We start from the raw sequence: 26,150 nt of genomic DNA on the forward strand, positions 1-26,150 counted from the left end.
CGTTTAGTCAATATGCACTTAGATCTTAATAGACAGTATCCAGTTTGAGTATAGACAGCCAATGGCCGGAACAATTGTTGTTAAAGATGGGAGTAACTCTCTGAGAATCCTGAGTGGCCGTATAGGTATCAAAGAATGTCACTTCCAGTAAATATGCTGTAGAATCGAATGTTGCTTCTTTTAATTAGAGGAATAGATTAACTTCACTGTTACATATGTGGCTATAAGGTCATTAGGTCATAAAGTCCGCAAACAGATTGACACCACAAATAGCTGGGGTCATAAGTGAAATGGGTACATAGTAGATGGAGACTTCTTACCGCCTGTACGGCTAAACATCAGAAGGAATCTCGTACCTCCGCAAAGAACATTGGTTCTTACCACCAGCAGATAGTATCCTCACATCAAGGAGCAGTGCTGCATAAACCTTGTGTTGTATGATCGATTTAGAGACAGACTGATTGTCCTCTTCGGTGCGCACCAATCCGGATAGAATTACAAATCACGTGGATATAGGTTCCGTTTGTTATACAAACTCTCTGCTCCCCTTGTTAGGCTTACAATAGCTCGGATAACATAGGCAGAGCTAAGTAGCAGCTCACGTGAATAAAGGTTCCATTCAATATGAAAAGCACTCCATTTCCATCAATATAAAAAATATATAATAAGTAATTCAAGCAGCAAACACGGGACGACGCGTTTTGTCTGATGCACAGACTTTCTCAAGCAGTCAAATAAGCTATCAAGTATTTGTGTGCTACATGAAAAAACAGTCAGTATTTAACTTATGTGCAAAACAGAATACTAATTTGCACCCCTTGCATTGTAACATGGTTTTGTCCAGGAGACTGAAATAAGAAGTTTCTTAAGTTAAGATCCTTAATGAATCAGGCCCTAGAATCTGATTGGTTGCTATAGACAACACCTCCACTTTTTCAAACCCGCAGTTTAGTAAATATACCTCCTGGACTGACCCAGTAAAAGACAAGATCCCATGGAGAATCTGTGAAATAATTTGACAATTGTTGTTCACTCAGTCTTCATTAAATCTTATAGAGATCAAGCAATAGTACAAACAACAATGGGGGGAAATTGTAATGTACCATCATTCGCAAAGCCGCTAAAAGACTTACGGCTGTAATAACAGCTAGAGGTGTTACAAGTATTATGAGAAGAGGGGAGCATATTTCAAGCATTGTCTGTTTTTATTTTCAATTAAGAAAGCCTGAAAATATTTTTTGATTTGTGTTGCTCAGTGTTAATAATTCCTATATAAATGCATTGTGCTTTCATGATGTGAAAGACTACAGGACTTGGAGCCCCTTTTTCTTGCCTTTGATATCTTGTTTTACAACAGTTGTAACAGTGACTATAGATATACAAAGACTCCCAATCCTATGTTCATTTTGTCAGTGTGTCAGGGGTTGGCCAACCCCAGTTTCATTGTTTATTTTACTATAAAAATGTATTTATACATTATTAAATAAATATTATTATTAATATTAACTACCAATTAGTACACTGGGTGTTAGAAAGAAAGATAAATTCAATTGTTCATCTTAAAAAAGTACATTTTTCACAGTCATTGACCTAGGTTCTATTCAGATTTTTTTGACAGCCTAATTTTTCATTTGATTAGGAGTATTTTTAAATCTATAATCACTGCCTCACAGGTTATTGTATGTGCTATAAATTTAAATTGCTATATTTCATGTTTGTTACTGGACGCACCGCACAAAATTAAGGGTACAAGTAAAGTAAATAGTTGCTCTTCATCAATACAGGTTATTTATTAAAGGTTTATGAACTAAACACTTAGGGGCATATTCAATTAGGTTTCCGGTCTGCGGTAAAGCGGGTTACCGCGGAACCTGCGCAGTATTGCTGGTAATATGGTATCGCAATAATGTGGATTTTTGTTCGCATCCCTATCACGTTATTGCGGTACCGTGGATTAACTTCGTGGCCCGTTCCGGAGCGATCCCGCGGACCGGAAACCTAATTGAATATGCCCCTTAGAGTTGTTTAAATAAACAAATCAATCAATCTATATTAAATCTATACTAAGGCAATTTATATTAAAAAACATATGCTAGTTATACTAAGACACTCTATAATTTAAAAAAGTTTCACAAGTTTAGAACAGATACCTTGACTTCAGAAAGTAGCATGAAGGCTTTTGTGTAGAAGTTCATGGGGGGGGGGGGGGGGCACAGTCTTTGCCCACCCAGCAGAAATCATGGGGAGGCAACTGACCCATTCCTACACCCTTGATGTTGGTAGATAGGATCTAGGCTGATGGCAATTCATTTTTTTTTTTATTACATCCCAAGTAAAAACAAAGAAAAATAAATAATGGCAGTGTATCATTGAGGGGTAAGTAGACATCATTAAAATATATTTTAGGAGCTTTAAGAGTTTATTTAAGGGTATTATTGGAGGGTAGAATAGCCTTTATTACAGGAAGCTGCATAGAGAAGAGACCAATGTTGTTGCCACAATTGTATCTTGCCTATTAATAGCTGCTGCCGGACAAATAAATATTTATACTTAGTAAATGACAAGAGTGGAAATGATCATAGTAACATCAAATACACAAAATTCTGTTACTGTGATAATTATATATACTATATACATGCCAGCATAAAGCTGTCCATTTTTTATTTTATTCATTTTCTTTTTATAGAGAAGTCCTGAAGACTGTGAACCTGCAGAGGGCGCTATAGTGGATATTACACCAGTCAGTCGGAGAGTAAGGAAGAAACGTAAGTACACAGAAGACTGAAGAAGTACTTCACTTAAAACTAAATGTTTTTTTATGGTTGGAGGTCAATGAGTTAATAAAAAAGGAAATTGTCCTTTCTGCAATATCTATAATGGTGTATATTTTAGCAGATTCTATCTGTCATTTTGTACAATGTACTAAATAAATGATAACTAGAATCTGATTGGTTGCTATAGGCAACATCTCCACTTTTTCAAACCCTTTAGTAAATATACCCCTATGAATTCACTAGGAGCCTGAGCTTCATGAATATTAGTCTTGGACCTTACAGATATTGGCCATGAAGTACCTCAGTGATGTCACTCTTTTCTTGTAAACTGATTGGCTGCATCTCATGCATATTGGTTCCTCCCACAAAATGGCTGCCTCCACTGTAGTGATTTACTAGTCACCTAGTAAATCTAGCCCCAGGAGTCACTTACGTGAAACAGCCTCATTGTGAGATCTACATAGCTTTACATCATGTGTATGTACCAACAAGGCCAGGTGTGATCATTAATGATGCTATGAGGGCATGCAGCCATGCAGGGTGATGGACAACATAAAGCGGAATTCGACTCAAAACCAAATATTTCATTTTGATTGGTTTGAATAAAATAATATATTATGCAAATTATTTCATATATTCGATAGAACATTACCCCACTCGTTGTGACCCACCAAAGAAACCAATGATCCAGCACTGTGATCCTCCCTCTTTCCATCATTGCCTGACTTACACAGGCAGCAAAGTTGTCAAAACCCCACCCATGACCCTCCCATTCATGGGGAGTTGACAACACCAATAATAGTCTAAAAAAGGCTCGGTAAGAGGAAAGATCACAGAGCTGAATCGACTAAAACCACAAAGTGAGCAGAACTTTGTACATTAGAGGATTTATTTCTCCTGATATTGCCTTACTTTGAACCAACCAAGAATATGGAAACCTTGGTAAGTATAATATATTGATTAATAAAGAACAATAAAATGATAAAATATATCCATAATGTTATTACAATAATATACTATGTCACTATTTTTTAGATAAAGGAATAACCTTGTTAGCCATAATGGTCTTAGTGGGAGACAGCCTACATAACTTTGCTGATGGGATGGTAATTGGATCTGCATTTTCATCTTCAACTGAAACTGGCGTGGCAACGACTATAGCCATTCTATGTCATGAAATCCCCCATGAAATGGGTATGTATGGAAACTCTTACATTGTACATATATCATTCATACAGGTCTCAGCAGCATAGTGACGAAAGGCAAACATGGTTCTAGTCTACAATTACACTATTTGTGAGAGAGGACTCTTGTCTCTCCACTCTTCTCTTTTATCTTGACTTCAATAATCTAACAAAGGGTTAGTTGATTAGAGCTTATTTAATTATTGTGAATGGGTGAGGCACTTTGGTGAGTCCAATCCCTGTTGCCGAACCGAACCAACCGCTGAACACCTATCTACGTCCTGTCAGAGGACAGCTTTTAGGAGGACCCTGACCCAACAATAGGTTGTATTCACCATGCTGGTGTTGGTATTCACAATGGCAGGGGACCTCACAATCGTGGTCTCCTTGGAAACCAGCCCAGACTATCAATGACTGGGGCTGGTTAAATGCTTCAAACTTATTTGTGGTATGATAGTGATTTATGGGATGCAGATGATACACAAATTTATCTAATCTCTCCTGATCTTTCACCATCTGTGTTGTCTCGCGTTACTGACTGTCTTTCTGCCATTTCATCTTGGATGTCTTCTCGCCAACTCAAACTCAATCTTTCAAAAACTGAATTAATAATATTCCCACCCAAGAACAGAAGCTTCCTGCCTGACATTTCTATTTCTGTCGATAACATGACCATAAATCCCACCCCGCAAGCTTGTTGCCTAGGTGTAATCCTTGATTCACAACTGTCGTTTATTCCCCACATCAACCTTATATCTAAATCATGTTACATACACCTAAAGAACATTTACAGAATACGCACATATCTGACACAAGACACCGCAAAAACATTAATTCATGCACTCATCATCTCCCGCATCGACTATTGCAATTCTCTCCTTACTGGTCTTCCCAAAGTCAGACTTGAACCCCTACAATCTATTTTGCACGCAGCGGCTAGACTGATTTTCCTTACAAACCGTTATTCCTCTGCTGAGCCACTCTGTAAGTCTCTACATTGGCTGCCTGTATTTCAACGAATCCAATATAAAATTCTTCTACTAACATACAAGGCCATCAACAAAATTGCACCGACATACATTTCCTCACTTGTCTCGAAATATCTCCATACTCGACACCTCCGTTCTGCACAAGATCTACGTCTCTCCTCCACTCTCATCACATCCTCCCATTCTCGGTTACAGGATTTTTTCCGGGCTGCACCTACTTTGTGGAATTCCCTTCCTCGCACAGTAAGACTTTCCTCTAGTCTTCAAACCTTTAAGCATTCACTGAAAACCCACCTCTTCAGACAAGGTTATGATATTCCTCAACCATCATCTTAATTTCCCTAGGTTACCCTATTACCATCCTCTACACAGCTAACGCAAGACAACAACCCTCTGACCAACATTGCCACACACACAGCCCACTCAGTACTTTTACCTTTGCAGTCTGGCTGGTCCATTGTGCAATATGATGTCCCTTTTGTTTCTAACTCCCATTGTCCTATAGATTGTAAGCTTTCGAGCAGGGTTCTCTTACCTCTCTGTCTGTATGTACTACCCAGTATTGTTTTATTAATGTTTGTTCCCAATTGTAAAGCGCTATGGAATTTGCTGGCGCTATATAAATAAATGTTGATGATGATGATGATGGGTCGTTTTTGATTTGGTTCAGTTGCCGCGACCGACCCTGCCCTGGACCTTGAAATCCAATTCGCCGGTTCAAAGTTTGAGTTTGAATTTGCAGTTCACAGTTAAAACAATAGAAGATAATATACATTGTAAAATGTTGCCTGTTCAAGTTTAAATGTCTACATTTTATAGTATTTTTTTAAAAAGAAATTATTTGAAAAGCAAACATTACTTTGTTCAAGTTTGAATTTTGGTTTGAAATTTGCTGTTTGCATGGAAAACAGTTAAAAATGTTATACAATGTAGCCATTTAAGATTCAACATGTTCAAACCTGTTCACCTTGCTCGAATTTTGCTAAAATATTTTAGTCCGTCTGTTCAAGAATCACTTTGAAACAATTTCAAGCATCTTTACTCGTGACTCAGTAGTGACAGATTACTGGGAGGAATTGCAAGACCTGCAGACGCCCAGAAGTTCCTTCATAACCATCAGGGTCCTTTAAAAAAAATAAAAAATATCGATAAACCTATACAGGCAACAGGGTTAGTGCTAGAGCCTGTAAACTAGCTAAGGTTTGTGTTCTAAGCTTTTTATTTCTAAATACATTGTTTGTAAATATATGGATTATTTTCTATTTGGAATACTAGATTTGTTCATTTAAAAATAACTCTTTTTTATATCTTGTAGGTGATTTTGCAGTACTGCTGAATACTGGACTTACAGCAAAAATAGCATTTTTGATGAACTTTATAAGTGCTTTAACAGCCTTTGCAGGTCTCTACATTGGCCTTTCGGTATCAACCAATCCTGATGTGCAAATCTGGATATTTGCAGTCACAGCCGGAATGTTCCTATATCTGTCACTTGTTGAAATGGTAAGGGACCCTCATATTTATAATTATCAGGTTATTTTATATAATGATCGTTGAATTTCTATTGCAGTTCACACACTGACCATCATTCATGCAAATAGAAGAATTAAAAGAAAAAACATGCAATATGTACCATATGTTGGCAAATAAAAACACAAAGGAGGTCATTCATGCAAGGCAAAATCCTCTTTTGGTACTTCCATATACCTCAATTGTGCTTAGTCTTCTGTACATAGGGCTTGATTTGTGCAACAGGCTTGCGATAGCAGAGACCAGGTCACATACTATAATTTAATGAGATGCATTTCGCTTTTTCAGTTGCACACCGAGAACCAGACAGAGAGTGATGTCAGTATCTAAAGCCAAGATCAGGGCAGGAGGCAGAAAATGAGTGTGGTCAATATCCAAAGCCAAGATCAGGGCAGGAGTGTCACGGGCACCAGGAGTCTTTACCCAGGGATCACCAGGTGATGGGCTTACCAGAGCAGTATAGATGGTAATATGGTACTCTGGTAGCGGGGTGATCACGGAACAGGAGACAGCAGATGATAGAGATGCTCGTGAAAGTCTATGACTAGCAGCACTGGTAATATATATGTAGAAGTACACGAGGAACTGAATGGACAAAGGAACGTGAGGGTAGTCAGTGGTCTGCGGTAGCAAGTTGTACCACTGCTATAGTGAGGAGGAATGTCCAACAGCAACGAGGAGGTGATGAGAGTCAGCGGTCTGCGTTTAGCAAGTTGTACCGCTGTCTGGGTGAAGGAATGGAATCCAAGTGGATGTATCCGGGGAGTCAGTGGTCTGCGTTAGCAAGTTGTACCACTGCTATGTGAGAGGATACTGGAACAGGTGACACAGGAAACAGGGATCGGTGGTCTGCCTCTAGCAAGTTGTACCACTGAATATATATGTGAGGAGGAGCACGGGGAGAGACTGCAATACAGAGGATACACGAGCACCTTGAACTTGATCCACAATGACATGCACAATATAGTAATGACTGAACAGCACTGCAATAATACAAAGTCACAGAAACTATCCGGGCAAAAGATAACACAGTCAATGATGGCAATAGTCTCAGCAGATAGTAAACTCCAGAGGAGAACAACTCAGTCCAGCAAGATATGCAATACACCAGCACAGTCAATGAGAAGTATGCATACCGTGGTTCAGGAGCTGGCTGTCAGACAGGAGTGCAGAGATACCTGAACGGCTGGAGGCCGGCAGGATGCGAAGTCCCTGGAGGGTGAAGCGGTAATCAAGTAGGTGCAGCGCACAGGTAGGTAGACCAGCAGGGAAAGCAACAAATACTCAGGAAGCAGTAGTATGTATGTAACCCCTGGGGATGCTGCAGTTGGACTTGAGCACCCAGGGGCTAATAATCACAATTGCATCAGTAAGAAAAGAAATGCATATAGCTATTTACCAGTCAAGGAGAAGGAACTACATCTCCCAGAAAGCTGTTATGAAGAGGGGGCGGAGCCTAAGAAGACTGAGAAACCAGAGGGCGGAGAGAGAGAGGGAGAGAGGAGCATCCTGGGAGAGACTGAGCTGTGTGACCAGTTCAGATAGGTGACCCTAGGCAGAAGGGCACTGGATGAGTGATCTGAGCAGAGAGAGCAGTCTGCAGAGATATCAAAGCTCGGTGCAGTTCTGAACAGAACCTGCTGGAAGCCACAGTTTGAAGCTGTAGGAGGAGGTTTGCATGCATCTCTGAAGAAGGACATTTAACAAGTCAGCCATTTTGGAGATAATCAAGTTCAGACCTGTGACACACTGGTGCAGATAAGTTACTGGTTATTTTTATCTATCTGTTGTTGTTCAAGTGGGGTTTGGACTATATCTGGCCACAAGGGCTGAAGAGTTAGGGATAGATGGGTGGGCAGGTAAATATGCACCAAGTGTGTGTCTAATCAGCACTTGTGGAACTACAAGTCCCAGGATACAAATTAGAAAGGATTTTACAGTTGTTGCTAGAGGAGGGTCTGCATACTGTGACTGCTGTACCTCACTGCAAGTGATTTAAAGATCTCCAAAATCTGCAAACTGGACACATGATGTTTCCATGCCATGCTGCATACATACAGAAGGGCCCCAACGTGCAGTGCACTGCTCTATTTGTGTGGTGTGTTTGAATACTGCTGTGTGTGTTTGGCAGTACATTGTAGGGCTATAAGGGAAAATATATAAATTCACCCTGCAAGATATTCACAGTATCAGGAGCAAGTAAGATATCTGATATATTTTTTCATGTGTATAAAGCTGTGACAGTTAATGGTTATATTGTTATATATTATATTATATTGTATGCTGTTATTGATTTATTGCGAGTTTTTGTGTTAACTTGGTGTGCATAGTAAGAAGTGGTGCGCCACTTTCATCCACACTTGTTTTATTACTGTATTGTATTGTTTGCACTATTATTTCAAATTATACTAAAGTATATTTTTCTATAAAATTACAAAGCTGCATTTAGGATTTCCATTTAAATAAATGTGCCTGGCTGGCTTTTGCAGCACACATTTTGTCACAGAGTGTTAATACTGGGCAGGGGGTTTCCCGAATCTCCCCCTGGTGTATCTTTTGAACACCCCCCAGAAGAGAAAGCAGAGATTCGGGTGGAGGCACTGAAAACCAAGTACCAAGGTGAGAAGCATCTGCGTGGTTCAATATATATATATACCCTCACAACGCTTAATACACAAGGGGGTGTTACAGTGGAGGCACTGCTGAGATACTGAAGACACACTCAGTGAAACCCATCAGCACAGACGTCATGGATAGTATAAGAGAAGAAGTGTTTCTGTGGTGTGAACAACAGACTGTGGCCCCAACTCGATGTTTAGGGATCTATGGTGACTCTCAGGGAGTGACAGATGAGGAAGTCCTGCATGTGCTCCACAGGATTTATGGGGTAGAACATCCTAAAATCCTTGGATGGAAAGGTAGAGATCAGCATAAGACCAGTCTGATCCTCTGTGAGACGCAAGCAGAATTGGATAAAGATTTTCTTCCCTCCCTCGTTTCTGGGCCACAAAAACAACAATGGCATATTGTGATACCGTTAAAGCCAAAACAGCTAGTCGCAGCACCTCTTAATGCTGAACTTCCAGATGGAGATATTAACCGACAAGTATTCCCTCAGGCCAGGGAAGAGAATTCTCAGTCACCCTCCAGTACTAGGAATACTGATGAGGATCAAAGCGAACTGTTCCTCACTGCTGTACAGAAACTGGTAGACCAGTTAGGAAAGTCACAGCATGAAGGGGGCTACAGAAGGCTCCGGCTCTTCTCAGGAATAAAACCAGTCCCTACTGGGGAAGAAACTTACGAGGCATGGAAAGAGATGGCTTCCCAATACCTGGAGGAATGGCATTGCTCCGAACCCTATAAGAGACAGCGGATCGTTGAAAGTCTGCGAGGTCCCGCTGGAGAACTAATCCAAGCTGTACGGAGAAGTGACCCCCAAGCCACTGCACGACACTACTTAGCGACTCTAGATCAGGAATATGGAATGGCAGAGGATGCAACAGATCTGCTCTATCAGCTACGCCACACCTATCAGGAGTCAGGGGAGACATTGTCCAATTATATCTATCGGCTGGACAAGCTGATCCACCTTATTGTGTCAAAGAAAGGAATACCCCTAGCAGAAGTAGACGACAGGCGTATGCAACAGTTGTTACGGGGTGCTCTGTCCCATGACCCAGTAGCGATGAAGATAAGAAATGCTCAACTGGGACAACCATCACCTACTTTTCTTCAGTTGATACAAGATGTTAAACAAGAGGAAGCTATAGTTAAATCCCGAGAGAGGGTGACCAAGAAAGTCAAGGTCGTACAGTCAAAGCCCGAGGCTGACCTTCCCAGCACTGAGTTAATGAAGATTGTGGAGAAACAAGGTGAGCAGATTGCTCAGTTGTTGGAGATGCAGAAGCAGATTCAAGCACAGATGCTGAAATACCACACTACCGAGCAACTGCACCCGAACATCCACCCCCGGCAAGTTCTCGAAGCTAACACTACTCGGAAACAGAACAATTGTTTCACTTGTGGAGAAGTTGGGCATCTCGCTAGACAATGTCCTCAGAGGAAGGGAGGAAGGTGGTCACCCTCACCATCCCACCGGGATAGGAAGCTTTCGGAAAACTGAAAGGGAGGACCAGGAACCCCCACACTGGCCCTCTAAAGAAAGCTGACATTAACACTGTGGGGAACTCTCACCTGGAATGGGGTCTTTTGCCCAAAGGATTGCTGGGACCCTCTCCTCACGTGCCGGCATGTCTAAATGGGAGACCTTGTATGGCCTTGCTAGATAGTGGTTCACAGGTGTCCATTGTGTTCGAGAAGTGGTACCGAGATAATCTATCTGACTTGCCCATAAAGCCATTGTGTGGACTGACCATCTGGGGTCTGAGTGACAAGAATTATCCCTACCTTGGGTACATCACTGTACCTTTGAAGTTCCCACGGGAAGTAGCTGGAATAGAAGAAGAGGTGAACGTGCTTGCACTTGTCTGTCCTGAGGCCGAAGGAGAACCTCGAGATGTCTCAGTGATTATTGGAACTAACTCCCATTTGTTCGAGATACTGGCCAACTGGTGCCAAGAGGTGGGAGGAGCAAGTTATAGTAAAACACTTAAGATTCATCCTATGTGCCTTGCTGCTTATAAGAAGAAAGAGGAAAAAAAATCTCAGAAAGAAACCACATTACAAATAGGAAGTTTTGATCAATGCTTTAATGGTAGTGATGCTAGTCAAGAAGACCGACACTGGCTAGTTATGCAAATGCTACAAAGAGAGGCTGCCTTCTCTTCGGGGGACTGGGATTTAGGTCTAGCGACAGGAGTGGAGCACCACATAAGGCTAACGGACGACAGACCTTTCCGAGAACGGTCAAGACGCCTAGCCCCTGCTGATTTGGATGATATTCGGGAACATTTAAGGGAGATGCTAGAGAATGATGTGATTGAGAGATCTGAGAGTCCCTATGCTTCTCCTATTGTGGTGGCTAGAAAGAAGACGGGAAAAATACGGATGTGCGTGGACTACCGGACATTAAACAAGCGCACGATTCCTGATCAGTACACTGTCCCTAGGATAGACGAAGCCCTTGATTGTCTTCAGGGAAGCAAGTGGTTTTCTGTGCTAGATCTACGCAGCGGGTACTATCAGATATTGATGAGTCAGAAGGATGCTGAGAAAACCGCCTTCATCTGCCCGGTTGGATTCTTTCAGTTCAAAAGATTGCCACAAGGATTATCAGGGGCTCCAGCCACTTTCCAACGATGCATGGATGATGTTGTGGGTGACATGAATTTCAGGGAAGTGCTGGTATACTTGGATGATTTGATAGTATTTGGCCAAACATTGAATGAGCACAACGAAAGACTCCTCAAGGTATTGGATCGCTTAATAAAGAAAGGGTTGAAGTTGTCCCTTGACAAGTGTAGCTTCTGTAAAACCCAGGTCAAGTATGTGGGATATGTTGTGGATCGGGAAGGAATTTCTACAGATTCAGCGAAGATAGAAGCGGTGAAAGAATGGCCTCGACCAACAATACTGAAGGAATTAAGGTCTTTTTTGGGGTTCTGTGGCTATTACAGAAGGTTTGTCCCAAACTACAGTAAACTTGTCAAGCCTCTTACAGATCTAACTCGAGGTTATCCTGCTCCAAGAGGTTCCCATCGGAAAGAGAAACCATTGTTCCGGGTAAATGATGCGTTCGGGGAAAGGTGGAGTGAGGCTTGCGAACAAGCTTTTGAAGGATTGAAAACCTGCCTGATTCAAGCGCCTGTTCTGGCATATGCCGATCCAGAGTTACCATACATTCTGCATGTAGATGCCTCCTTTGAGGGACTTGGGGGAGTGCTATACCAAGTGCAAGAAGGAAGGTTAAGACCAGTCTATTACATCAGTCGAGGTCTCTCACCCAGTGAACGGAACTACCCGGTGCATAAGTTGGAGTTCCTGGCCCTTAAGTGGGCAGTTGTTGACAAACTTCACGACTACTTGTATGGAGTACCATTCGAAGTGCATACAGACAACAATCCCCTCACATATGTGCAGACCACAGCAAAGCTAGATGCAACTGGGCACAGATGGTTGGCGGCGCTGGCCATTTACAATTTCACAATAAAGTACAGGCCTGGGAGAAGAAATGTAGATGCCGATGCTTTGTCAAGATTACCGGGAAGGTTTGTGGAGTCTCAGGAAGAAGAATGGATAGAGTTGCCAGCTCCAGAGGTGAAGGGGATGTGTCACGAGGGACGTGTGGTCGTGCCTCCAGTCAAAGAATGCTTAACAGCTCTAGGGGCAACGACAGATGCACTACCAAGACAATATTGCTGGCTGAGTCAAATGGAGCTCAGTGATCTTCAGAAGTTGAGTTCAAGCCAAGTCAAAGAAGATCAGCAGAATGACTCCTCTATAGCAGCAGTTAGGTGGTCTGTTAAACACAGACAAAGAATCCACCCGAGTAGTTTGAAAACGGAGGAAGCTATTTTGCTAAGCAGACAGAGAGAGTCATTGGTGGTGAAGCAGGGGCTACTGTATAGAGAAACCAGCCGCAAAGATGGCAGAGAGAGGAAACAGCTAGTATTGCCAAAGAAGCACCGTCCCATGGTTCTCCGTGCGTTGCATGATAAACACGGCCACCTGGGAATAGAGAAGACCATGAGTTTAATTTCAGATAGATTCTACTGGCCGAAAATGGAGATAGACATTGAGAGTTATTGTAAATCTTGTGGGACATGCATACTTCGAAAATCCCTCCCAGAAAAGGCTGCCCCCTTAAAGAATATATCCAGCAATGGGCCTTTAGAGTTAGTCTGTATTGACTTTCTATCAGTGGAACCGGATGAAAGCAACAAGTGTAACATTCTAGTGGTGACAGATCATTACACCCGTTATGCTCAAGCCTACCAGACAAAAGACCAGAGAGCTGTGACCGTGGCAAAAATCCTATGGGAAAAGTTCTTTGTCCACTATGGACTGCCTGCCCGCATTCATTCAGATCAGGGTCGGGATTTTGAGAGCAAGCTAATAAAAGAACTGTGCGAGGTCTGCGGGATAAAGAAGTCCAGGACTACTCCTTTCCATCCCCAAGGAGATCCGCAGCCGGAGAGATTTAATCGGACCCTTCTCAGCATGATGGGCACTTTGGACACTAAAAAAAAGGCACATTGGAGTAGGCACATCAGCCATTTGGTCCACGCCTACAATTGCACGAAAAACGAGTCCACGGGGTACTCCCCATATCTCTTAATGTTTGGAAGGGAGGCTAGATTACCAATCGATATCTGTTTTGGAATGGACACTGCTGATCCCCAAGAAAAGCCCCATTTGAAATATGTGGAGCAGCTGAAACAAGAACTAAAGGAGGCCTACAGACTAGCGGAAGCAGCTGCATCAAAAGCTGGACAACGAAACAAGGGTCGTTATGATCTACAGGTCAAGGAGCATATTCTGGAGCCAGGTGACAGGGTTTTACTTAGACACTTGGGCCTCCCGGGGAAACACAAGTTAGCCAATCGTTGGCGAAAGGATCCTCATGTTGTGGTTGCAAAATTGCCAGACATCCCAGCCTATCGAATTAGGCCCGAGGGGCTAACAGGCCCTATAAAGACATACCATCGACAACATTTGCTTCCCATCAGAGATGGTGTCCGGTTTTGGGAGGAGCCTGAAACAGATGAGCCAAAAGTGTCCACACCCAGAAGATCACGGCGAATCAGTGAACCGACCACAGAAGAAGATGATGGAGATGATTGGGGGTATGATGCTCCAGGTAAATTGGGAGAAATAGATTGGAGACAAGATATCAGAAGGCTCACTAGGTCTACCGAGGGGGACGCTGTAAGACCTCCACAAGTAGAAGAAAGGAGAACTATGCCTGCCATTTCAGATGAAAGTGTCAACCCAAGAGTAGCTGGACGGTTGGATTCTCAGTGTTCAGTAGAGGAAGGCTCTAACCAGGAAGTTGACATGGATGGGGACGTCGTTGATCCAGATGGAGGATGCACTGAACGCCCCAACAGGGTGTTGGGGGGAGAGGAAGGGAACCCACCAGTCCAGGGTCGGCCTAAAAGGACCCCTAGAGCCCCAATGATGTTGACTTATGATAGTCTAGGTCATATGACTGAGATTCCTAAGGTGATTCATCCTAGCTGGGTCTATCAGTGGCCATATCTGACTCCCATATCTGTTATGCCAGGGCCTGTTGTGTATGGATGTGAAAGTGTATTTAGACAGGATGTCTTAACCCCTTTAAATTTGCAGGATGTGGGACAAGCCTCATCATTTGTTCATTGTGGACTTGCCCCACAGGGGGAGTGTGTAACCCCTGGGGATGCTGCAGTTGGACTTGAGCACCCAGGGGCTAATAATCACAATTGCATCAGTAAGAAAAGAGATGCATATAGCTATTTACCAGTCAAGGAGAAGGAACTACATCTCCCAGAAAGCTGTTATGAAGAGGGGGCGGAGCCTAAGAAGACTGAGAAACCAGAGGGCGGAGAGAGAGAGGGAGAGAGGAGCATCCTGGGAGAGACTGAGCTGTGTGACCAGTTCAGATAGGTGACCCTAGGCAGAAGGGCACTGGATGAGTGATCTGAGCAGAGAGAGCAGTCTGCAGAGATATCAAAGCTCGGTGCAGTTCTGAACAGAACCTGCTGGAAGCCACAGTTTGAAGCTGTAGGAGGAGGTTTGCATGCATCTCTGAAGAAGGACATTTTACAAGTCAGCCATTTTGGAGATAATCAAGTTCAGACCTGTGACACACTGGTGCAGATAAGTTACTGGTTATTTTTATCTATCTGTTGTTGTTCAAGTGGGGTTTGGACTATATCTGGCCACAAGGGCTGAAGAGTTAGGGATAGATGGGTGGGCAGGTAAATATGCACCAAGTGTGTGTCTAATCAGCACTTGTGGAACTACAAGTCCCAGGATACAAATTAGAAAGGATTTTACAGTTGTTGCTAGAGGAGGGTCTGCATACTGTGACTGCTGTACCTCACTGCAAGTGATTTAAAGATCTCCAAAATCTGCAAACTGGACACATGATGTTTCCATGCCATGCTGCATACATACAGAAGGGCCCCAACGTGCAGTGCACTGCTCTATTTGTGTGGTGTGTTTGAATACTGCTGTGTGTGTTTGGCAGTACATTGTAGGGCTATAAGGGAAAATATATAAATTCACCCTGCAAGATATTCACAGTATCAGGAGCAAGTAAGATATCTGATATATTTTTTCATGTGTATAAAGCTGTGACAGTTAAGGGTTATATTGTTATATATTATATTATATTGTATGCTGTTATTGATTTATTGCGAGTTTTTGTGTTAACTTGGTGTGCATAGTAAGAAGTGGTGCGCCACTTTCATCCACACTTGTTTTATTACTGTATTGTATTGTTTGCACTATTATTTCAAATTATACTAAAGTATATTTTTCTATAAAATTACAAAGCTGCATTTAGGATTTCCATTTAAATAAATGTGCCTGGCTGGCTTTTGCAGCACACATTTTGTCACAGAGTGTTAATACTGGGCAGGGGGTTTCCCGAATCTCCCCCTGGTGTATCTTTTGAACACCCCCCAGAAGAGAAAGCAGAGATTCGGGTGGAGGCACTGAAAACCAAGTACCAAGGTGAGAAGCATCTGCGTGGTTCAATATATATATATACCCTCACAACGCTTAATACACAAGGGGGTGTTACATGTAGAACTGGACTCCTGGAGGACCCTGAAGAGTAGCGATGGTCTAGCCGAGATGAAAGCAGCGAGGCGTAGATCCGATGCAGACTGGCGAGTAGACACCGGCAGGAACACTGAGAAGCACGGAGAGCGGATCAGCTGCTGCAGACACAAGTAGAACTGAGGAGTAGCAGCCAGCAGGACTCTGCAGGTACACGGAGGTAGCGGGTAGAAATCAGCAGGTGCAGTCACGATGAAACACGGGAGAGTAGAGCTGAGCTGGAACAGTTGAGCACGGAGAGCAGCGGATAGGAATCAGCTGTTGCAGTCTCGAGGAAACACAGGAGAGTTGAGATGAGCTGAAGACTGTAGTGCACGGAGGCAGCGGATAGGAATCAGCTAAACAGTCACGATGAAACACAGGAGGGTTGAAGTGAGCTGAAGACTGTAGTGCACGGAGGCAGCGGATAGGAATCAGCTAAACAGTCACGATGAAACACAGGAGGGTTGAAGTGAGCTGAAGACTGTAGTGCACGGAAGCAGCGGATAGGAATCAGCTAAACAGTCACGATGAAACACAAGAGGGTTGAAGTGATCTGGAAACCACAGGAGAGTTGAAGTGGTCTGGAAACCACAGGAATCAGCAGCGCTGAATACACGAGGAAACACAGGAACACCTTCAGAGGCTCATGGGGAATGAGACTCCAAAATCAGGCAACGAGGTATGGAACTCAGGTGCTTTAAATAGGGAGTGTTGCCTGATCAGCCAATTAACTAAAAGGAACAGGTACTGAAGGTTTGAAAGGGCTGCGCATGCGCAGACCCTCAGGATGGTGGACGGCCACGGTTCCTAAACACACGGGAAGAAGCACTCACAGTCTGGTGAGTGACAAGGAGGCAGACAATGTGTGTGGTCAATATCCAAAGCCAAGATCAGGATAGGAGGCAGACAGAGAGTGTGGTCAATATCCAAAGCCAAGATCAGGGCAGGAGGCAGACAGAGAGTGTTGTCAGTATCTAAAGCCAAGATCAGGACCGGAGGCAGATAGAGAGTGTGGTTAGTATCTAAAGCCAAGATCAGGGCAGGAGGCAGACAATGTGTGTGGTCAGTACCTTAAGCCAAGATCAGGGCAGGAGGCAGACAGAGAGTGTTGTCAGTATCTAATGCCAAGATCAGGACCGGAGGCAGATAGAGAGTGTGGTTAGTATCTAAAGCCAAGATCAGGGCAGGAGGCAAACAGAGAGTGTTGTCAGTATCTAATGCCAAGATCAGGACAGGAGGCAGATAGAGAGTGTGGTTAGTATCTAAAGCCAAGATCAGGGCAGGAGGGAAACAGAGAGTGTTGTCAGTATCTAATGCCAAGATCAGGACCGGAGGCAGATAGAGAGTGTGGTTAGTATCTAAAGCCAAGATCAGGACCGGAGGCAGACAGAGACTATGGTCAATATCCAAAGCTAAGGTCAGGACAGGCCGCAGACAGAGAGCAAGGTCAGAGAACAAGAGCAAAATCAATACCTAATAAAAATCCAGAGCAGTAAAACAGGTGTACTAGGAACAGCATGACTGCAGCTATAACTAGCAACCGAGTACAGGACTTCCAGGATTAAAAAGGCCAGGCAGCCAATCAAGGGGGTGCTGCCTGGATGAGCCTCCTGCACAGGATTTTTGCAGTGTGGTCACATGATAGCTTGCACAGTAATTCCGGTCCCCAGGTGGACACCCTGAAAACCGACTTTCAGTAACAGGTTGATAGATCCCAATCAGATAACGATTGGCCCCAAGAATCGGTTTTGGCCCACAGACACAGCTTTTACAGCCAATAAAACTCAATTTACCTTACTGTTGAAATCCCTACATGAATGTGCACATTTTCAGTATAATATCCTTTGCATAAAACTAACCATACATTTATTGTTTGAATAACATAACTCTGCATGTCTCTGGCTGTATTAACACAAGTCATATCTTTCTCATGCATTTTAAGCTGCCTGAAATGACGCATATTCAGACACAGAGACCCTGGCTGATGTTTTTCCTGCAAAATCTAGGACTGCTCCTTGGATGGCTATGCCTGTTGCTTCTAGCTATTTATGAACATAAAATTAAACTATAACGTGTACACCTGATGTCATTCTTAGCAGGACACATTTCATTCAGGTTTGGCATATGTTTCTAGTAATAGTGTTTAATGTTCTGAACGTGTTATAGCTAAATGATCAAATCTTTAATATCCAGTTTATGTTCAACACACTCTTCATCACTAGATTTGTACAAATAGGCAGAAAATGCGTGGAATGAAACTAAGTGTATAAGTTATTTTATTTTTCTGTACTTGTACCATGTGTATTTTAACATGTTTAATAAAAATGGATTTTACAAATATTGTCTCTGTTCATAACCAAGCTATAGCACATAGGTTAAAGAAAGATTACATATGCATAATAAATTGCTTATTTTTTTTTTTTTAGTATTGTCTTATTTAGTTTTGCTTAGTTATTCTACTTTATCTGATGCCTTCAATCTTTAAGACAAGAATGAAAATACTTCCTCTGTGTGTGCTGCTGCATTACGTTGGAATAGTACAGTGGTTGGACAATGAATTAGGAATTTTTTAGTTTCTTGTACAATTTTGATAAAATAATTGCAAATACACATATTTAATACTTAATATAAACTTATTTTTTTATCTATTGGCCCATGCTAGGCGTTTCATGCTGGTGTCAGCATTGGTTTCTTGACTGGTCGACAAGCTCTAAATCCAAACTCTGCAAGGCGCCTCTGAACAGTTCTTAAAAGAACGTTAGCTCCTGCTTCCTTCCACATCATCATCACCCGTTTTCCTGGCAATTATCGGTTCTCTGTTGCAATTTCCTTGAGCAGTCTGTCCGGTCTGGGCGTAGTTTTACATCTGCTTTCGCGTCGGAAAGGTGATTTAGCCAGGTTGTGCTACCACCTGGTGGAATAATTTGGCAACAAACTGCCTAAATGAAACTATTATGCTGTATGTTTACGTCATAGACTATAAATCAGAACATATTTACCATATATTCACTGTTTTTGAGGTACATACCTTAAATAAAAGCAAAGGTTTAAAAAATCCTAATTCATTGTCCAACCACTGTAGATCTATGATGTGTAGGATTCCAATTTGTACACTAATGTTTACAGAAATAAAATGCTTTATCTCATGAGCCCACATACATTTTGGAAAATAAGAGTCAGTTGTATTTCTACTACGGAAACTCCCACCTCATCATGTTTACATTCAGTATACAACCAGCTGCTCTGCCTACATGCTCTCAACTACAGATTAGGTCATTTTCCAGTTTGCTTTTATTAATAAATAATCTTTACCACTTAACTGATATAGCTCATTTCCCTCCCAAAACTCCACTGTAAAAATCATCTCCAACTGAAACTATTGTTTCTAATATAGTAGAACAACATAGTGTTTTGCCTGGGATTGGGCCTTTTCAAGAGATAATCAAATACAACAGCACCAGCATCTGTTCAAATGTAAACTTGGGCCTAAACAGAGTCAGCACTATCATTAGGGGAACCTAGTCGGTCACCTAGTGCACCAAAGTTTAGGAGGTGCCTGATAATGTATCACAATGTCACTCATTCTGTGTTTTCATATTTCTTCGGAGTGCCCCACAGCGACCAAGAGCCAATGACATGGAAGGGCAGCTGCAAGCAGCTACTTAACCGGCTACTGCTCCTCCATGTCCGTAATGGGCATTTAGTGTGGCACTATGATGTCAGAGTCCAGTGCTTCACTTCCAGTCTGACATGAACATAAGATGCTGCTGCCCCCACCTGTCACTCCACGCAATATCTGCAGGGACACCTGCGAAGGGGAAGGCACATAGGGTGTGAAAGGTGCTTCTTCCCATCCCAGAAGCAATTCTAAGGTTGCCACTTGGATTGCAGGCGCAGTTTGCTCACAGTTTGCATTCAAATTTGTCCTTCCTGGCGTTTATTCAGACAGCAAGCTGTCGACCATCAAACTAACAAAATATACACTGTCCTCAGAGTACGCGCATTGGGATGCACATAATTGCACAGAGAAGCGGCTTTACAGATCATCTCAGCCCACAGCAGCTCTACTACAGTCTTGGCAGCAGACTCTGGCAGAGCTGTGTGGAATGCTTGCCTCCATGCTTGGAGAATTGTCTACTCCTTCCAATTACCTTGGTCTAGCGTAAATCATAATCCCCAGCCAGCATCAAACAAAATTCCCTTTATTCCCCTAATGTTAAGGGTTTTATTCCCTTGGGATTTTCACACTATGGCTCTCTGTATAACAGGCTCAGCTTCCCAGGGAAAGGATTCCTATTGGCTTACATCCTCCGGGCGGATGGCCCTTACTATCAGAGCCGCATTAAACCAATGTAGGCCCCTGGGCTAAGAGGCCCCCAGTTATTTGTAAAGCCCCCCTCCTCCCTCCCAGTATATCATCTCCACTCCCCCCATATTGAGAAACTTACCTGATCCTCTTTACTGTAGCCTTCAGGCTCCGGGCGGCACCTCTTCTTTCTTCTTGTTCTGCTGTCAATGCGGGCGCTGGTCAGTGAGAAGGTGACCTCACTAAGATGCACGCTGCACACTGTGCCCACACTGACAGCAGGGCAGCTAACAGCATCAGATTTGCTGTTAGCTGCTACTTCCTAACTTGAATGAATGGGACCCGATCGCCAGCATTGACTAAAAATCTTTGCTAGGGCCCCCTGGCTGCTCGAGCCCCCTGGGCTATAGGCCAGAAAGACCAATATGTTAATCCAGCTCTGCTTTCTATACATCACACCTTGTGTTCCCTGCTGACTGGACTTCACTGAGCTTAGCTGCTGGTCTGAGGAACAATGGCCAGATAAGAAGCAGTTGGACCTTGGCTAACTGTGATTGTAACCCTTGAGTGGAAAGTGGCCGCAACCATGCACTCATCATTTAGACCAACTGTTGAGGCCGGACAAATAGAGTATAATCCCTTTAAACATGGTGTAAAATGGAAGCAAAACTTTGCAGTACCTTTAATACAATTAAGAACCTACTGAGGACATAGCCCCCTTATTGCTATCTGGGTAAAAGGAGGTGCTGTATGGGTTTAACCTTTATTTGCAAATGCCCAGCCCTACATTTCACCTCATCTTATAACTGTAAATACACCTATATATGTCATTTTAACTACTGTACCAATTACTCACTATTTTGACTATCATTGCGATTCACCTAAAAATTGAATGTTTCAAGTCAATTATGATCACTAGTTTCAAAAGTAATTGAGTTTAGTTCTTTTGTGTTGTTTTTTTATTAATAAACAAACTATGCTAGATTATGAGATAACACATATGCTTTCAAGCCACATAAACAAGTAGAACTATTTGCATCTCACAGACATTCTTATATATTTAATGTAGTCATTGTTATTGTAAATTGTTTGAACTGCGTGTGCATGTCATTCTCACATTGTTAGTCTTATAAACTATGCCCTACAAAAGAGAGTCATTAAAACAATATAGTGATCAGAAAAGATACGTTAATCCACGTGAATAATGAATATACATTTAAAGTGCATCAAGATATGCTTTAAGTGTATATGTGGCCTCGTACTAGAAATGCTAGTTATCATTAACTTGATTATAATGACTGACATACTGACATAAATAAAAAAAACTGAACTAAGTGAACTAAGCACCATGCTCATAATCTGAGAGGGCTGCCGCTAATGAGGTGAGGTGAACAGCATGGGGTTCCAGCGCAAAAGCCGCTACTGCAAAGTTGTGTTTATACAACAGTTATCAGCCTGACCTAAATCAACCAGTTTAAAATGAAATCAAATACCATCAAATACAAATAAACTATCAACAAAAATACAAACTCATAATTATTATTTCAGATAAGTAGCCACTTCAAAATGAAATGACTGCCCAAGTCCTCCCGCTGCAATCTTCTGCTTCTCTGCAAATGCTGCCGTCATCCTTAGCCAATCCATGCACTCAACGGCGGATTGGCCAAGACTTTTCACAGTCTTGAGGCAAGCTTATAAAATTCCTCAACCACCCTCTTAACCTCCCTAGGTTACCCTATTACCACCCTCTACACAGATAACACAAGACAACAACCCTCTGACAAACATTGCTGTGTGACTGGATCATACAGCAATGTTGGTCAGAGCACTAAGCACTTTTACCTTTCCATTCTAGATGGACTAATATGCAGTATGTAGCAGTTAATCTCATGTATTAAACTCCTTTTGTCCCATAGATTGTAAGCTTGCAACAGGGCCCTCCTTCCTCTCAGCCTGTCTGTATTACCTAGTATTGTTTTATCACTGTTTGTTCCCAATTGTAAAGCACTATGGAATTTACTGGCGCTATATATTAAAATAAATGTTGATAATCATGATGTAGGCTGCTTGGCTAATGGGGCTGTCTGGAGGATGCCATATAGTTATTTTTTTTTATTTGTTTATTTACCATTCCGATTTTTCTCCAATTTTAGTTTTGGAAGCCCCCTGTGTTGTGCGGTGATTACAAAGAATGCTCTTTGTTTTGTGGTTATCACGCAGATTGAAGACAGCGACTGATATGACTGATTAAATATTCTTAGTGCTACATAATATAGGGATAAAGGATAAAAAGTACGTAACTGTTCCAAGCTATACAAGACATGAGAAGACAAGGGTCCTGCTAACAATGGGATACTCACATTAAACTTTTCAATGGCAAAAAAAAAGTTCAAGGGTGGAGCAGGAAACTACCTAAGAAGAACAAGCAGCTGTTGGCCTCAGAAGTAGGAAAGTGTTCCAAGTTGATCGACCTGTTTAAAGGGTAGAGTTGCCTTCTGGAACACAGACATCGAAGAAAGGAAGAAAAGAAGAAACAGATGCTCCGCCTCCAATGTGGAAGTAACTACTAAGAGGACAGACTGGGGAGGACTGAAAAACCACAGGAAGTTGCAGTTCTTTTATATTAGGCCAAAGGAAAACCAGAGATCTCTCTTTTTTCGATCACATTTAATACAACCACTTGCTGAAGATTGTCATTTGCAGCAAAAGATATGTATAAGGAAAATTGGTTCTAAATATTATTGGACATCCTACAGCAAGTCAACAAATGTGCTCTACTGCATAATATGCTTGGGATATAACAAAGCTCATGAAAGATGTGTTTAAGAGGGAATGAAAGATTTGTTGCACACTTATCAACACATCAATGAACAGGAAACCAGCAAACACCACACATCTTGTACAGGTAACAGGGTGGTTGAATTGACTGGTTAACGAGGATTGAGCTATAGGGGAAGTAAGTCTGAAGCTAGAGGATTCACTGCTAGACCATGGGAATTTTGCTCATTCTGCTCAGCAAGTATGATCCAGCGCTGAAGAGATGTTTGGACAAAGTAGTGAAGAAAAGTCAGACACACAGGGCACGAAAGTTCATTAATATATTCATATAAAAATAATGGCAAACAATGTCATCCAGGTAATGGCGTCCTTAATTAATAAGACTGTTCTATGTGAGGTGAGGGAAGCTTGAATATGTTCTGCTGGACACAATGGAAGATATTTCAGCAAAGGACCATTGTTCCATTATAATTTAGTATGTGGACAAACTGATAGGAATCCTGGTAAGACTGCTAACTGTTCTCATTTATTCCATGGTAAGAGGGTTCCAAAGAAAACTTACTTTCAACTGACAACACCTTTGTCTAAACATCTGCTAACGGATGGGTTTGATCTGCTAAAAGCACATCGGATGGTGATGGATTCTTTGGGAAATAAACAGAACACTGAACAGAGAAACACAGAGAGTCATGGATCCAGGTGTTCTTACCAGCAAAAATAATATGTAAAAAGAAAAATGATACCTGGAGAAACTGCATATGAAGAACCATTTGCTGATACATGTAAAGACTTTGAAGTAAGTGTGCATAGCAGAATACTAGACACAACCATAGAAAGTCTAAAAACAAGACTTGAGAAGAATATGGCGATGTATAGGGATCTGACCTGTTTGTCTCCTGTACATTTTTGAGAGATAAAGACCTTGTTGCCTCATGAGGAACTTCAAAAGCTGATTGAAGTGCTTATGAGTTTTGATGTTCAAATAACAAAAGAGAGCAGAGCTTGTGAGTTTGGCAAATAATTGGGCCAGGATTGAAGAGTTCAATATTATAATTAAGGAAAAGAGGTATGTAACTGTGCAAGCATAGATTAGCACACAATGTCTCCTAATACTTTCTATAGGGCATGCCAACGGCATGGCTAGGACAACCTAAAGTTGTGTACAGGTAGGCAGAGGGATTATAAGTTATTATTTTATTTTCTAATGCTAGGGAGAATTTAAAGCCAGTGCTGGATTCACAGTGGCCGAGACCCCAGTGAGAATTATCTATGTTACAGTGGCCAGGCTTCATGCAACAGTTTGGGTTTCCATACTCAACTACCATCATTTCAGTGCTAAGCCTGATCTATCTGCTGCTGGATTAAGCTATGGGTGTACTCCACTCACTGGCGTGCTGACTCCGCCTACTTGTGTCTGCTTCACTTACCAGTTTAAGGCTTTGCCCACTTTTGGTTTTTGCCATTCGCCTACTGTGACGGGCTCCGCCCTGTGACACCGCCTACCACTGGATGTTGCATTATCCTCGTCTGCCACTGTAGCGGCTAGGGTTAACAGTGTTCTAACCCAGAATACATTTGTGTTGGACCCATCGACAGTTGATGTTTGCCAGGGTCATTTTAAGTTCCCAAATCACCATTGCATTCGTTTTGGCATAAATATAAGCGTACCTGGGCAAATCGAGACACACAGTGCCACAAAAGTACCACCACAAAGTGCCACCACCTTGCCCATTTTGCTCAATAACACTACTGTAACCCAGCGTCTACAGATCATCTTACACAAGACTTCTCATGTGCTTTTTCAGAATTGACAACATTCCCCATTGTCCAGAACATAACATATATTCTGCTTTACCTTATATGTCTCTCTACACAGGCACCTGATGGCAGTGTTGCTTTCATGTGCATAAATTTCACAATCATTTAGAATATTTATTTCAATTTATTAAATAAATCTGTTTGTTTTTTTAATTTATTTTATTTCAGAAGAACATAGTTTATTTTTAACACCGAGGAGCCCGCCAGAACAATATTTGCTGGAATGAGAAGACTTCAAGCCAACTAGAAAACCCAAGATCAAAGAACAGCCCATGTGCTTGTGCCAAGAAGACTACAGTGCTCTAGATGCAACATGTGATATGAGATTTAATCATATATCTACTGTGTTACTAAGTGTACTATTTGGCATGCTTGTTGGAATAGATTTACTACTTAAACGTGTGATAGTCTTGAATTTAATGGAGCGCTCTCCTAGGAACATATCCAATTTTTTGTACATTTATGGCACTTTCTCTAGCATACATATGTGTATATGCTTAAAATAATTAACCATCCTAATGGAATTAATGCAAACATATATGCCTTTAAAATACCAAAAATTATATATGATCATTATAACAATCAATATTTACTATAAAATAATATAATAATGCTAATAAAATAATATAATTATTTAAAATTGATAAATGTTTTAAAAGATATTTAAACTATTAAATAATATATTGGTAAACAAATCTAAACACCTATTAGAGATGCATCCTAGTTAGTGTTCAAAGTATCACCAGATGCACCATTTCGGAGGCATGTCTTTGGCACATCCATACACCCCTGTTTTATCCTAAGACATGTCCAGCTGAAAATACAATGTTAAAAGTGCCTGATTTATATGTGCACTACACATGTTTTTGTACTATTTGGTCTTACTAGTATAGTATATTTCATTATTGGTGTTAATATATTGTTTGATTGTAATAATAACAATTTCATATATATATATATATATATATATATATATATATATATTATTTAGAAATATTTAGATACATAATATATTTCTTTACATTTTTTAACTAGTTTACAGTTTGTACTCTCTCAA

At 41.7% G+C, this 26,150-nt stretch overlaps 1 protein-coding gene across 3 annotated transcripts in view; it reads left to right on the forward strand.

Annotated features, from left to right (window-relative positions):
* The window catches only part of SLC39A12 (solute carrier family 39 member 12), a 68,873-nt gene extending 43,173 nt beyond the window's left edge, over positions 1-25,700 (forward strand). For 2 of the 3 annotated variants that reach the window (XM_075211919.1, XM_075211920.1), the window contains exons 9-12: positions 2,687-2,765; positions 3,810-3,968; positions 6,263-6,450; positions 18,134-18,447. In XM_075211919.1, the coding sequence (XP_075068020.1) occupies positions 2,687-2,765; positions 3,810-3,968; positions 6,263-6,450; positions 18,134-18,262 (555 nt within the window). In that variant the 3' untranslated portion in view covers positions 18,263-18,447. Of the gene's footprint in view, positions 1-2,686; positions 2,766-3,809; positions 3,969-6,262; positions 6,451-18,133; positions 18,448-25,261 lie in introns of those variants that run through there. The other variant, XM_075211921.1, reaches the window with a different exon arrangement.
* The last annotated feature ends 450 nt before the right edge of the window (positions 25,701-26,150 follow it).

The sequence above is a fragment of the Mixophyes fleayi genome, chromosome 5 (genome assembly GCF_038048845.1).
Source record: "Mixophyes fleayi isolate aMixFle1 chromosome 5, aMixFle1.hap1, whole genome shotgun sequence".
In the NCBI taxonomy this organism is placed as follows: domain Eukaryota; kingdom Metazoa; phylum Chordata; class Amphibia; order Anura; family Limnodynastidae; genus Mixophyes; species Mixophyes fleayi.